This window comes from Cherax quadricarinatus, chromosome 4 (assembly GCF_038502225.1).
Source record: "Cherax quadricarinatus isolate ZL_2023a chromosome 4, ASM3850222v1, whole genome shotgun sequence".
In the NCBI taxonomy this organism is placed as follows: Eukaryota; Metazoa; Arthropoda; class Malacostraca; order Decapoda; family Parastacidae; genus Cherax; species Cherax quadricarinatus.
Window position 1 is genome coordinate 69,972,401 of NC_091295.1, and position 15,733 is coordinate 69,988,133.

Genomic DNA, 15,733 nt, shown 5'->3' on the forward strand with positions numbered 1-15,733 from the left:
GTGGAGAGCATGTACAGTCCCTTTATATAAAGGGAAAGGGGACAAAAGAGATTGTAAAAATTATAGAGGAACAAGTTTACTGAGTATACCAGGGCTTGGACTTCCAGCAAGCGTGCGTGAGCGTGTTAGATAGGAGTAAATGGAGGCGAATGGTACTTGGGACCTGACGATCTGTTGGAGTGTGAGCAGGGTAATATTTAGTGAAGGTATTCAGGGAAACCATTATTTTCATATAGTCGGACTCGAGTCCTGGAAATGGGAAGTACAATGCCTGCACTTTAAAGGAGGGGTTTGGGATATTAGCTGTTTGGAGGGATATGTTGTGTATCTTTATACGTATATGCTTCTAAACTGTTGTATTCTGAGCACCTCTGCAAAAACAGTGATAATGTGTGAATGTGGTGAAAGTGTTGAATGATGATGAAAGTATTTTCTTTTTGGGGATTTTCTTTCTTTTTTGGGTCACCCTGGGAGATGGCCGACTTGCTGAAGAAAAAAAAAAAAATAGCCAACTAGGACAAAAGTGACATGAAAAAGAAGGGATGTGTGGGGGGGATGGGAGGGTAAAGTAAAGAGCTCTGCAGTGATGTTGAGAGAAGGGTATCGGTGTAGAGTTTTGTAAAGATAAAAGTGTAGAATAGTCAACACTTAAAACTTTTCTAATTAATAGGAAATTGAGTACCAGGTACTGGATATCAACAGACATATATCTAAATTAAAAAATATAAATAAATGGATACTTGCAAGACTGATATTGAAAATCACATAAATGGGTTAGATAATTACACCAAAACACTTTTTCACCTTATGCTTCTGTAACAGCTATTCAATGTGTTGTGAATACAAGCTAAATTACAATTTATATTTACACTGAGTAGGGAAAGGACAGTTTAAAGGTAGAGGACATACACATTTATACATATTTCAACTAATTTTTCTAATCCAGACTACAAATTATTTACATTACAGAAGACAATGTGCTAAGACCAAGCTTTATAGAAAGTGGCTGGATTTCTTTAGTTACTGTACTACCTACTATTCCCTTATGGGGCTACAGGTTTAGCACCTTTCTTGCCAATATAAAAATAATTTTAGTCTAGAGCTTCAAATCTGTTTGTCAGTCATGAATTCAATAAAACATATAAAGCTTAATAATGCATCAGAAGTGAGACTTACATAAAGCAGCAGGCAAAAGATAGTGTATATTGTCTCTCCATGTACCTGTATATGTATTGTCAAAAGGGGATACATTCCTATACGTCAGTCATTATGAAGTTTTTGTCTGTTGAGTTAAAGAAGTGTGATTCCCACAACTCTGCATCTCACTTGGCTCAATACACAAATACTCTGCACATTAGAGAACGTTACTTATGACAACATTTCGTGTGACTAGTTAATGGCCCAAGTTGGATCAAAACATCATAAGAATCAGGTTATTTATGTATTGTTCCAGTCATGGTATTGTGTATTTTTATTCTTTACTTGACTCATCAAAACTACACATCTTTAAGAAAAGCAAAAACTAAAGCTTCAAGTGAGAAAACAATTTCATATATTGATGAAGTACTGTATGCCACAATAATAATATGCACTAAACCCATGTGGGTCATACAGAATTGTATACTAAATGAAAAATTTAAGCAACAGTTTTTTTTTTTTTTTACATCAATGCCCATCTCCCGCCAAGGCAGGGTGACAAAACGAAGAAATCATTCACTCAATGGCTGTCTTGACATCACAGTTCAGATTACTCTCTAACTGCAATATTCCTACCACTCCTTCAGAATGCAGGCACTGCCCCTCCCACCTCCAGCTAACAATTATAATAATTACATTATGAAATTCCAATGGGTAATATGTATAAGCAAACTTAAAGAAAATCTTTTAGAAATTGATAAAATTTCCACAACTACCACTTCTTTTGATGCCAAGAGATGCAAGAGTTGAAAAACAATGATCATTTTGCCAACATGCACAATATCAAGATTATGAAAGATAATTTCAATAGCCTTGCTTTAGTTCTGTGATCTAATCATTACATTATTATAAATAGTCATGTATTAATTTGAATTTGGAGATACTGTACTATATTTCACTGGAAGACCCTCAATAATTCTTCAAAAAATAAAATAATGGAAAATATAGTACAAAAAATTAATCTTCAAAGAATGTTTTCATACTTTATACCATGAGAAAAGTTAGGCTAAAGAGATATCCAAATTCTAAATAAGTGGTTTAATATACAAACCCTTTACCATCAGCAGGAATTCTATATTCATCTTTGAAAAGACAACACATTAACCAGCATCAGAGATTGGCAAAAGAAAAAAAATAATCCAACATGGGATATGTACTGAAAGCTAAACCATAAGTATAATTTTGACTCCTCTTACAGACAGGCATCATTTTTATTAGATAAGAAAAGCCGTCCCTCACTTCACATATTGCAGCTAGAACCCAGAGCCCTACATTCAAAATAAAAAGTATTTTCTACATAGATTATTACTACTGTAATTATTATTTGTAAAGAAATGTAGCTATTAGGATACCGAGCCAAAAAAAAGGGAGGGATGAGATACCAAAACCTTTCAATGCTCAAACCTTAACTATATCAATAATAATTAAAATAGGGTTGGTTTAACAATTTATTCCTGCAAAGTGTGTGTACTGTATTATGAAAGAAATTATAAAATGAATTGAAAATATTAAGAAAAATTGAAGATTAAAAAATTCACATTATAGAAACATCCAGCCACAAATGTAACTTGCACCAATATTTATATTTAAGTCCAAAAAAATTTAATTTATGTACATTCTACAGAAACATTACAGTAGATATTCAAGTTATTACAACCAACCACATCTTAGTTATTACTGAAATGGTAAAAAATTGAGAGCACTCTCATTGATACATAGAAAAATTTGAATAATTTTTAAACAATTCTTCAAATCATGTGATAGATAGCTTATAGACTTGTCAAAGACAAGAACAACTTATGTGGCCCAACAGACACACCTATCTCCAACCAACAGCTCCTGCTGGTGGCGTCCATCAAACGATACCCAACACGTATTCCGAGCTTCGCTGTTCAACTTTATCTGTAAACATATTGAATGACAGTGGCATTCAGACTGTAACAAAAATCCATGTTTTTCTGATGTCAAACTTTCAAATCCATTCCTTACCTGATGAGGTGATACTCCATAGTTTCTGCGGTTGACTGAGTAGAAGATAAGTTCAAAGGCTTCACATTTCTCTTATATACGAATATTAATCACCACTTGTAATTAATGCACACACACTTTGTGCTATTAAACTCAGAATCTGCTAATGGGAGCCCATTTTGGTAGTAACAGTCTTCATTTTCTTCTAATAGGTCCCATCAGTGAAAGAAATACATAGTCTGTAACTATTGACATCTGTACATGCAGGACAGTAAGTCATTTATCCAAAGGCTTTGGAGTGGGCACTATAATTATCTATATTCTTATATATGCACATCAATACAGTAGAAACTTAATAAAACAATGACAGTCACAAATAATATGGAAGAAAGTTTAGGAAACTGATATTTAACCCTTTGACTGTTTTGGTCTTATATACGTATACGTCTTACGAGCCACCGTTTTTGACGTATATATACAGTGGACCCCCGACATTCGATGGCATTGACATTCGATAAATCCGACATTCGATGCATTTTAACGCAAAAATTTTGCCTCAACATTCGATCGAAAACCCGCTATTCGATGCGATTCGTACGAGACGTGTTCACGTGTGGCCTGAACCGCCCCGTGTGTGCCAGTGTTTACAAGCCAGGCAGTGTGCGCGCATCTAAGGATACATTCGGTACATTCCATATTATCACTGTTTTTGGTGCTTGTTTCTGCAAAACAAGTCACCATGGGCCCCAAGAAAGCTTCTAGTGCCAACCCTTCGAGAAAATAGGTCGGATGAAGAAAGAGATAATTGCCAAGTACGAAAGTGGAGTGCATGTGTCGGAGCTGGCCAGGTTGTACAGTAAACCCCAATCAACCATCTCTACTATAGTGACCAGGAAAACGGCAATCAAGGAAGCTGTTCTTGCAGAAGGTGCAACTTTGTTTTCGAAACAGAGATCACTAGTGTTAGATGTTGAGAGACTGTTATTGGTGTGGATAAATGAAAAACAGATAGCAGGAGATAGCATCTCTCAAGCGATCATTTGTGAAAAGCCTAGGCAGTTGCGTGATGATTTGGTAAAGAAATTGCCTGCAACTAGTGGTGATGTGAGTGAATTTAAGGCCAGCAAAGGTTGGTTTGAAAGATTTAAGAATCATAATGGCACACACAGTGTGGTAAGGCATGGTGAGGCTGCCAGTTCGGACCACAAAGCGGCTGAAAAATATGTGCATGAATTCAAGGAGTACATAGAGGCTGAAGGATTGAAACCTGTACAAGTGTTTAATTGTGACGAAACAGGCCTGTTTTGCAAGAAATTGCCAAGCAGGACCTACATTACTCAGGAGGAAAAGGCACTCCCAGGACATAAGCCTATGAAAGACAGGCTTACTCTTCTGATGTGTGCCAATGCTAGTGGTGATTGCAAAGTGAAGCCTTCATTGGTGTATCACTCAGAAATTCCCAGAGCGTTCAGGCAAAAGAATATCCTCAAGGCTAATTTGTGTGTGCTGTGGAGGGCAAACAGTAAGGCATGGATCACTAGGGACTTTTTCTATGACTGGTTACACCATGCATTTGCCCCCACTGTGAAAAATTACCTAATTGAAAAGAAATTAGACCTTAAGTGCCTCCTGGTATTAGACAATGCTCCTGGTCATCCTTCAGACAGGGCAGAGCGACTTTCTGCGGACATGAGCTTCATTAAGGTCAAGTTTTTGCCTCCTAATACCACTCCTCTCCTGCAGCCCATGGACCAGCAGGTCATTTCCAATGTCAAGAAACTGTACACAAAAGCTATGTTTCAAAAGTGCTTTGTAGTGACCACAGAAACTTAACTGGCTCTAAAAGAGTTCTGGAAGGATCACTTTAATATCCTCAATTGTATAAACCTTATAGGTAAGGCTTGGGAGGAAGTGACTAAGAGGACCTTGAACTCTGCTTGGAAAAAACTGTGGCCAGAATGTGTAGACAAAAGGGATTTTGAAGGGTTTGAGGCTAACTCTGAGAAGTGTATGCCAGTTGAGGAATCCATTGTCACATTGGGGAGGTCCTTGGGGTTGGAGGTTAGTGGGGAGTATGTGGAAGAGTTGGTGGAGGAGGAGGACAATGACGAACTAACCACTGATGAGCTGCTAGATCATCTTCAACAGCAAGAGGCCAGACCTGAGGAAACTGCTTCGGAAGAGGGGAGAGAGAAATTGAAGAAGTTGCTTACTGCAAAGTGGCTTGAAGTGCAAACCTTTCTTGATGAAAATCACCCTGACACAGCTACTGCAAGCTGTGTTGGCAACCTGTACAATGACAATGTTGTGAACCACTTTAGGAAAGTCATAAAGGAACGAGAGGTACAGGCCTCTATGGACAGATATGTTGTGCGACAGAAGTCCAGTGACTCTCAAGATGGTCCTAGTGGCATTAAAAGAAGAAGGGAAGTAACCCCAGAAAAAGACTTGCTACCTCAAGTCCTAATGGAAGGGGATTCCCCTTCTAAACACTAACACCATCCACACTCTCCCCTCCTCCCATCCCATCAATCATCACCAGATCTTCATTAAAGGTAAGTGTCAATTATTCTATTGTTATTAATCTATTGTTATTGTTGTTATTGTAATTATTCTATTGCATTAAACAATATTTCATGTGGTAAAATTTTTTTTTTATACTTTTGGGTGTCTTGCACGGATTAATTTGATTTCCATTATTTCTTATGTGGAAAATTAATTCGCCTTTCGTTATTTTCAACATTCGATGAGCTCTCAGGAACGGATTAATATCGAATGTCGGGGGTCCACTGTACTCATAAATTCTAGCAGCTTCAAACCAAGCAGGAGAAAGCTGGTAGGCCCACATGTGAGAGAATGGGTGTGTGTGGTCAGTGTGCACCATATAAAAAAAATCCTGCAGCACGCAGTGCATAATGAGAATTTTTTTTTTTAATTAAAATGCCGACTTTGTGGTTTATTTTCGTATAGTATTTATGGTTGTATTCTCGTTTTCTTGGCCACCTTTGATAGAATGAAAAATATATTATAGAAATAGCAGTGATTTTGATTGGTTTTACTAATAAAAGAACCTTGAAATGGAGCTCAAAGTAGGGGAAATCTTTGATTTTTGCCGATGTTCAAAAGTAAACAAATGATGTCATTTTCCAATAAATGTCCAAGTAGCCATTCTAATATGCAGTCATGAATGGGTTGACATTATTTATACAATTATTACAATATTGCAGCAGTCTGCATAACAGTAAATCTTCTATTTTTTGTTTGAATAAAAATTCAAAATAGAAAGCAAGAGTAATATCAGAGGGGTCTGGAGATGTGACTGATGAACAAAGAAAATGTTATTTTAGAGCCAGGAATGTCTGCATTGTTCATTCTGGACCCTATTTTGAAATTGCCTTATTTTTTAATTTTCATGAAATTGGGCAATTTGCAAATTTCTGACCACGTTATTGGGTAGTTGAAATCGGTAAATGGGCAGTTTCTTGTACTCAATCAATAGAAAAAATGGAGTTCTAAAGAAACAGCTATGAGTTTGGTCGACTGGAGCAATGGAATTAGCTGAAAATAGGGCTCAAAAGGGTGAAATCACAGATTTGTAAGTATCACCGAGGTCGCTAACATCGCGAAAGCATAATTCCGTCAGTTTTCCATCAAATTTCGTTCTTTTGATGTCATTACAATCGGAAAAAGATTCTCTATCATTTCATAAGAATTTTTTTTTTTTTTTAATTTTGCAACACCAGGAGACACCTCAGGATTAAGGGTTGCAACAGTCAAGGGGTTAATGAAGGCTAAAATATCCATACACAGTTTGGTAAATAATGAGTAGGTATAGACCTGTATGTCAAGTGGTATACAGCTCTAATGAGCAACAAACACATGCAAAGTGATACAGTACTGTAAGACAACAGAATATAGGAGCTGAGTGTAATAGATATTGCATTATTCAAATATTACAATACTATTTGGAAACAATTCTGAGCATTATATCCTTCTGAATAAAATTATATGGCATTAAGGATACAAAGCTGCAAACATACTGAAGTAAAATAGGCATTACACCGGTTGGCTTCTGTAACCCCTAGAAGCACTACCCAGTGAAAGTTAATAGGGTGCCATTTTTACACTGGCAAATTTTATTCTTTTAAACAACAGGCACAAATCATTATACATTGTCGTATTCCTTGCAGGCTCATACTATACTCTCACTTTATCTTTTCACTTTTTAACTACATACCTTGTAACTGTTTATAGAAAAGCTCTTTGAAAATGGCACAAATATACTATAGGTAGCTTAAAACAGCTTTCTGTTGCTTAATTCTTAGTCTGTGACTTACCCTTTAAATTAAAAATGTTTTATAAGTTTTGAATATCATTTTGGCTCTCACCATATAATCTGCATGCACTGTAGACTGTAATACAATGGACCCTGGACCCCCGAGTTTCGGCAGCATCGACTTTCGGCAAGGTTTATCAGCAAAATTTGGCCTCAAGTTTCGTGATTCGGCGACCGTCCGGTACCCGTCTGACCATCACCGAGCACACAAAGCCAGTCTCCCATGCCATTCACGCTCAGTGTGCCATTGTTTACCAACATGTGACCATCACCCCGCGGGTTCATACGTAATAATCCATTGTTTTTTGTGATTGCAACTGCTAAATAAGTCACCATGGGCCCAAGGAAAGCTAGTGCAAGCCCTTTGGTAAAGAAAGCGAAGAACACGATCCAGAGGGATTTTGAAGGGTTTGAGGCAGACCCTGACCCTGCCGACCCTCTGCCTGTTGTGGAAGGTGTTGTGGCATTGGGCAAGTCCATGGGGTTGGAGGTGAGTGACAGGGATGTGGAAGAGTTGGTGGAGGACCACAGGGAAGAGCTAACCACTGACGAACTGCATGAGCTTCAACTGGAACAGCATCAGACCACAGCTGAGGAACTTGCTTCAGAGGAGGAGGAAAAGAGAGTGAAGGAGGTGTCTTCTTCGGTGATTAAGGACATGTGTCCAAAGTGGAATGAGTTGCAAAGTTTTGTTGAAAAGTATCACCCTGACTAAGCTGAAACAAGCCATCTCTGCAACATGTTGAATGACAAAACCTTGTCCCACTTCAGGGAAATCATAAAGAAATGCCAGAAACAGACCTCTCTGGACAGATATTTTGTGCGACAGGGGTCCAGTGACTCTCAAGTTGTTCCCAGTGGCATTAAAAGAAGAAGAGAAGTAACCCCAGAAAAGGACTTGCTACCTGAAGTCCTAATGGAAGGAGATTCTCCTTCCAAACAATAGTGTACATCTTCCTCCTATCCCCTCCTCCCATCTTCCATCAACCCAGAAGTCTTCAGTAAAGGTAAGTGTAATGTTATTATTATTTTTTATATGCATGTACTTGATTTCTGATTGTTTTCAGTATGTAAATCTTTATTTAATTTGAAAAAAAAAAATTATTTTAATATTTTTGGGTGTCTGGAACGGATTAATTTTATTTCCATTATTTCTTATGGGGAAAATGGTTTCGAGTTTCGTGAATTTCGACTTTCAGCAGGCTCTCTGGAACGGATTAATCACGAAACTCGGGGGTCCACTGTACTTTATATGCAGAGAAAATGAAAAAATTGTGTAAAGAAAATAATTTTTTTAATCATTTAATTTTACCAGTAGTATATAATTTTGAGAGTGAGATTAATAGGTCGAGAAAACCTTGGGAATGAATGGATTTGACAGTTAAAGACAGAAGAGGGGAGTTATTAGACGGGGAGATGGAGGTATTGTGAAGATGGTGGGAATATTTTGAGGAGCTGTTAAATGTCAATGATGAAAGGGTAGCAGTGATTTCATGCATTAGCCAGGGAGGTGTAACATTCTTTAGGAAGGAGGAAGAGTCAGTTATGAGAGTGGGGGAGATGCATGAGGAAGTGGATAAATGAAAGAGGGTAAAGCAGCTGGGACTGATGGGATCATGACAGAAATGTTAAAAGCATGTGGGGGATATAGTTTTGGAGTGGTTGGCACTTTTGTTCAATAAATGAATAAAGAGGGAAAGGTACCTAGGGATTGGCAGTGTGTCTACATAGAACCTTTGTATAAAGGAAAGGGGGAACAAAACGAGAATAAAACTGATAGGGAAATAAACCTGTTGAGTATACCATGAAAAGAATTAAGTGCAAGACAAAACAGGAACATAAGTAAGGCTTAAGAAAACTGGTCAGACTGAGTCGAGTCCTTGAGGTGGGAAGTACGATGCCTGAAGGAGGGGAGGGGTTATTTGTAATTTGGAGGGCCATCTGAACTGTAGTATCGGCACCTTTTTATCAAGACAATGACAGAATGAATGATGGTTAAGTGTTTCTTCTTATTTTGGGTAATCCTACCTCAGTGGGAGAAAGCCAGTGTGTTAAAAGAAAATATGTATCATTTGTATTAATATTACATTTTCACATAACATTTTCCATTTTTAATCTCCTACATCTTGTCCCAAATCTTCATGTAGGGTATAACTATCACACATCTAAACACATGCAAATAAATTCAAATTATAGTGCAGTACTAATGTACAATTTTGCAGTGATTAAATACTGTATACACAGAATAAGGTTTATGTCAGATTAAGCTTCTACTGTACTAACGAATATTACACATACGAAGACATTTTCATTGTTCTTCAAATATGCCACCTTCACCACAAAAGAAAAATTAGTATCATGCCATCTAAATACAACCCAAAAATTCCAATGCCTTTAAATACTGTTAAAGGAGTCTTGGCAGTCATCGTCAGTTCGTCTTCATACGGAGATCTATTACCCACTGTGAATATACAGACAGACAGCAAACAGAAGGCTTCAAAAGCATAAATTGCTGCCTTATATCACATAATTCATTTCTTACCTATCCCCGTGAAAAAGCTCTTGCCTTTTCCTTCCATCAAAGGATACCCACGCTGTATTTCTGCTGTCTCTAGATACTGCAATCTAAGCCATGAAATGTAAGTTATTACATCTTAAAAATGCAAGAAATTTTATCTTTTGGAATTTTGTTTAATATAACCATAGTTTTTACTTTCTTTTCATCTGTCTAAACACAAACTGAACTAACATTTCATGATATATACATATATTAGAGTAAATTAATACAGTAAATATCCTACATGAACTGGTTTACAGTTACTCATTATTAAGCAAAAATACAATATATATGTAGTAACAGAACAGTAGAAAAATAAACAGCCAATCATGCTTAATTTTGGAGATCAAGAAGATAATTGAGAACTATTCCATTTCTAAAAAGAATTAAATATAACATCTGGTATAACTTTAACACTAGTACTTCAAAATAACAACTTTTATTTTACATAAATAAGAAGGTGCAGTACAGTATTTTCTTCTTGATTTACTGTTAATTTTCATCCATTATTGTTTAATCTGTTTTGAATAAACTTTACAGCACTTTCAAATACTAAAATTTCCTAAAACCACAAATTACTTTTAATGGAATTATCCTGATCTAGAGTATTTTATTTTTTTTTCAGTCTTATGATGTGAGCACTAATGAATTTATTCTTTTATTTCAAATTTTATCAAAGAAGTGTTGTAGGAGCATAAAAAAAAATACCTTAAGTTCAACTCCTGCAGGTACTACAATTGGTCTGAAGGATAAAGAATGTGGACAGATAGGTGTCAGCATGATGGCAGGAACAGAGGGATGAATCATAGAAGCCCCAGCAGCTACAGCATATGCTGTACTTCCAGTGGGGGTAGACACTATAAGACCTGTTGAAAGACAATCATTTTATAAAAAAATATAACACATCGGCCCTTTCTCGCCAAAACTGGGAGACCTACAATAAACTCAATTAATTCTGAATTTTACACTAATATTATTTAAATGGTGATTGACATAGTATGTTTTTTTATTTTAATAACACATCGGCCGATTCCCACCAAGGCAGGTGGCCCGAAAAAGAAAAACTTTCATCATCATTCACTCCATCACTGTCTTGCCAGAGGGATGCTTTACACTAGTTATAAAACTGCAACATTAACACTCCTCCTTCAGAATGTAGACACTGTACTTCCCATCTCCAGGACTCAAGTCCAGCCTGCCGGTTTCCATGAATCCCTTCATGAATCTTACTCTGCTTACACTCCAAGAGCACGTCAAGTATTACAAACCATTTGTTTCCATTCACTCCTATCAAATACACTCATGCACGCTTGCTGGAAGTCCAAGCCCCTTGCACACAAAACCTCCTTTACCCCTTCCCTCCAACACTTCCTAGGCCGACCCCTACCCCGCCATCCCTCCACTACAGATTTATACGCTCTCAAAGTCATTCTGCTTTGTTCCATTCTCTCTACATGTCCGAACCACCTCAACAACCCCTCCTCAGCCCTCTAGATAATAGTTTTGGTAATCCCACACCTTCTCCTAATTTCCAAACTACAAATTCTCTGCATTACATTCACACCACACATTGCCCTCAGACACGACATTTCCACTGCCTCCAGCCTTCTCCTCATTGCAACATTCATCACCCATGCTTCACACCCATACAAGAGTGTTGGTACAATTATACTCTCATACATTCCCCTCTCTGCTTCCACGGACAAAGTTCTTTGTCTCCACAGACTCCTAAGTGCACCACTCATCCTTTTCCCCTCATCAATTCTGTGATTCACCTCATCATAGACCCAACTGCTGACACATCCACTCCTAAATACCTGAATACATTCACCTCCTCCATACTTTCTCCCTCCAATCTGATATCCAATCTTTTGTCACCTAATCTTTTTGTTATCCTCATAACCTTACTCTTTCCTATATTCACTTTTAATTTTTTCCTTTTACATATTTATTTTTTTATTTATTAACACACTGGCCGAATCCCACCAAGGCAGGGTGGCCTGAAAAATAAAAACTTTCACCATCATTCACTCCATCACTGTCTTGCCAGAAGGGTGCTTTACACTACAGTTTTTAAACTGCAACATTAACACCCCTCCTTCAGAGTATAGGCACTGTACTTCCCATCTCCAGGACTCAAGTCCGGCCTTCCGGTTTCCCTGAATTCCTTCATAAATGTTACTTTGCTTACACTCCAACAGCACGTCAAGTATTAAAAACCATTTGTCTCCATTCACTCCTATCAAACACGCTCACGCATGCCTGCTGGAAGTCCAAGCCCCTCGCACACAAAACCTCCTTTACCCCCTCCCTCCAACCTTTCCTAGGCCGACCCCTACCCCGCCTTCCTTCCACTACAGACTGATACTCTTGAAGTCATTCTGTTTTGCTCCATTCTCTCTACATGTCCGAACCACCTCAACAACCCTTCCTCAGCCCTCTGGACAACAGTTTTGGTAATCCCACACCTCCTCCTAACTTCCAAACTACAAATTCTCTGCATTATATTCACACCACACACTGCCCTCAGACATGACATCTCCACTGCCCCCAGCCTTCTCCTTGCTGCAACATTCCAAATTCGTCCACCTCTGCAACTTCTCTGCAGAATCTCCCAAAAGCACCGTGTCATCAGCAAAGAGCAACTGTGACAACTCCTACTTTGTGTTTGATTCTTTATCTTTTAACTGCACACCTCTTGCCAAGACCCTCGCATTCACTTCTCTCACAACCCCATCTATAAATATATTGAACAACCACGGCGACATCACATCCTTGTCTAAGGCCTACTTTTACTGGGAAATAATCTCCCTCTCTCCTACATACTCTAACCTGAGCCTCACTATAATTGTAAAAACTGTTCACTGCTTTCAGCAATTTACCTCCTATACCATACACCTGCAACATCTGCCACACTGCCCCCCTATCCACCCTGTCATATGCCTTTTCCAAATCCATAAATGCCACAAAAACCTCTTTACCCTTATCTAAATACTGTTCACCTATATGTTTCACTGTAAACACCTGGTCCACACACCCCCTACCTTTCCTAAAGCCTCCTTGTTCATCTGCTATCCTACTCTCTGTCTTACTCTTAATTCTTTCAAATAATAACTCTACTATACACTTTACCAGGTATACCCAACAGACTTCTTCCCCTATAATTTTTGCACTCTCTTTTATCTCCTTTGCCTTTATACAAAGGAACTATGCATGCTCTCTGCCAATCCCTAGGTGCCTTGCCCTCTTCCCTACATCTATTAAATAATAGCACCAACCACTCCTAAACTATATCCCCTCCTGCTTTTAACATTTCTATCTTTATCCCATCAATCCCAGCTGCCTTACCCCCTTTCATTGTACCCGCTGCCTCATGAACTTCCCCCAGGCGCACAACTGGCTCTTCCTCACTCCTACAAGATGTTATTCCTCCTTGCCCTATACACAAAATCACAGCTTCCCTATCTTCATCAACATTTAACAAGTCCTCAAAATATTCCCTCTATCTTCCTGATATCTCTAACTCTCCATTTAATAACTCTCCTCTCCTATTTTTAACTGTCAAATCCATTTGTTCCCTAGGCTTCCTTAACTTATGATAAAAACCTCCATATCACTAATTAATCCATAAGACACAAAGTCAAAAAAAATAATTAGGTTAAATGCACTGCCATGTTTAGGAATTATTTTTTATACTACTCTGAGTGGCAACGAATAATTAAACCACTGTCTTACCATCGCCTTGTACTGAAGTAATGCGTTTGCCATCAAGATAAAGGTCTATATTGGATAGGTATGGTGATGGACCACGATCAATAACCACCTCATTAAGCACTAACAAGTTCGTTGGGGGGCGACCAGTCTTGCCTGTCTCTTGGTCTTTACGTAGTATAATACAACGTAGACGTGATCGGAGCGTCAATGCAGCATGGCCTTAAAATAAAATTTGGGATACCAGGTATATTTTTCTGAAAATATTTGTTAGAAAAACTTCATGATTATTTATTTTTTCACAATAAGAGGTGTGATAAAAACTTCAGAAAGAGCTGTTATAGTATAAACACTATTGGTGGCAATATTTAACTGCATTTGTAACTATGTACGAAAGACCTGAGTGAGTAACTTGAAGAGATATTGTGTGTTGATAATGTATGAAGTTGGCTGAAGAAAGTTGGTAAGTGTGTGTGTTGACAATTCAGGTAAGGGACATATTTTGTTTGTCTTGAATTTCATGTAATGGAATTCATTGTAATATTTTTTATTGAATGACAGTACAGTACTGTACTTAAAACTTATGCCATTACAAAATGACATTCAGAGTGTGTACTTTTTGCTGCCTACTCTATCCTCATCATTACTGATAATACTAACCTTCTAAAACATGAGTCACCTGATCTTGAAAGTTATCGAATTTGAAAGGCGTGAGAAAACCAAGAGAACCCAGATGGAATGCCATCACTGGTGGTACACTTTGCTGCAAAGAAAAAACAATACTGATATCATTTACAAATGAAGCTTCAGACAGTATACTTAAGTAGATATCATACAGAATAGATGTCTTTAGTTAAGGCACCAAGCAGAAATCTCTTTTTTTAGAATTCCAAAAAGGAGACTACTGAAGAAAATAGTGGCACATGGTATAAGAGAAGAAATTACTTCCTGGCTTGGGATAATTTCTCGTTTGTTCAAACATTTCTTTTTGCCTAATACAATACACAATACAATACAATTTTTATTTCTTTTAAACACTAAATAATACTTTAAAACACTTCGTGCAAAAAAATCTTTCTATTTTTTACATGCATAAATACTGATCCTTTTAAAACATTTTTACTGCATTTAATACTGAGTTTGCTCCTCCTATTGGCAATATCTCAATTGTAAATGTTTGAAAGGCCCAATAAAGATTGTATATACTTGTGGTCACAACCCCAAGAAATGTAGTTAGAATTCCACTTGTGGCCGCACCCTCAAAAACCTTGGTTCCCACACTAAACATGGCATTGAAAATATAGATTCAGAACTAATTATTATTATTATTATATTAATAAGATATTGGCAGTTTGGAGGGATATGTTGTGTATCTTTATACGTATATGCTTCTAAACTGTTGTATTCTGAGCACCTCTGCAAAGGCAGTGATAATGTGTGAGTGTGGTGAAAGTGTTGAATGATGATGAAAGTATTTTCTTTTCGAGGATTTTCTTTCTTTTTTGGGTCACCCTGCCTCGGTGGGAGACGGCCGACTTGTTGAAAGAAAAAGAAAAAGATTAATAAGAACTAGGTAGAAGGTTGGTAGACAGCAACCGCCCAGGGAGGTACTACCATTCTGCCAAGTGAGTGTAAAACGAAAGCCTGTAATTGTTTTACATGATGGTGTCCTTTTTTCTGTCTCATAAACATGCAAGATTTCAGGTACGTCTTGCTACTTCTACTTACACTTAGGTCACACTACGCATACATGTATAAGCATATATATACACACCTCTCTGGGTTTTCTGCTATTTTCTTTCTAGTTCTTGTTCTTGTTTATCTCCTCTTATCTCCATGGGGAAAGGGAACAGAATTCTTCCTCTGTAAGCCATGCGTGTTGTAAGAGGCAACTAAAATGACGGGAGCAAGGGGCTAATAACCCCTTCTCCTGTATAAATAAATAAATTTGAAAAGAGAAACTT

The 15,733-nt window shown here is 37.6% G+C and overlaps 1 protein-coding gene across 5 annotated transcripts in view; it reads right to left on the reverse strand.

Moving 5' to 3' along the window:
* LOC128684450 (NAD kinase) overlaps positions 1–15,733 on the reverse strand; it is a 174,735-nt gene that overhangs the window by 12,349 nt on the left and 146,653 nt on the right. For 3 of the 5 annotated variants that reach the window (XM_070097504.1, XM_070097493.1, XM_070097507.1), the window contains 4 exons: positions 14,430–14,532; positions 13,794–13,991; positions 10,767–10,924; positions 10,044–10,126 (listed from right to left, as the gene is read on the reverse strand). In XM_070097504.1, the coding sequence (XP_069953605.1) occupies positions 10,044–10,126; positions 10,767–10,924; positions 13,794–13,991; positions 14,430–14,532 (542 nt within the window). Of the gene's footprint in view, positions 1–3,016; positions 3,100–10,043; positions 10,127–10,766; positions 10,925–13,793; positions 13,992–14,429; positions 14,533–15,733 lie in introns of those variants that run through there. The other 2 variants (XM_070097499.1, XM_070097498.1) reach the window with 2 other exon arrangements.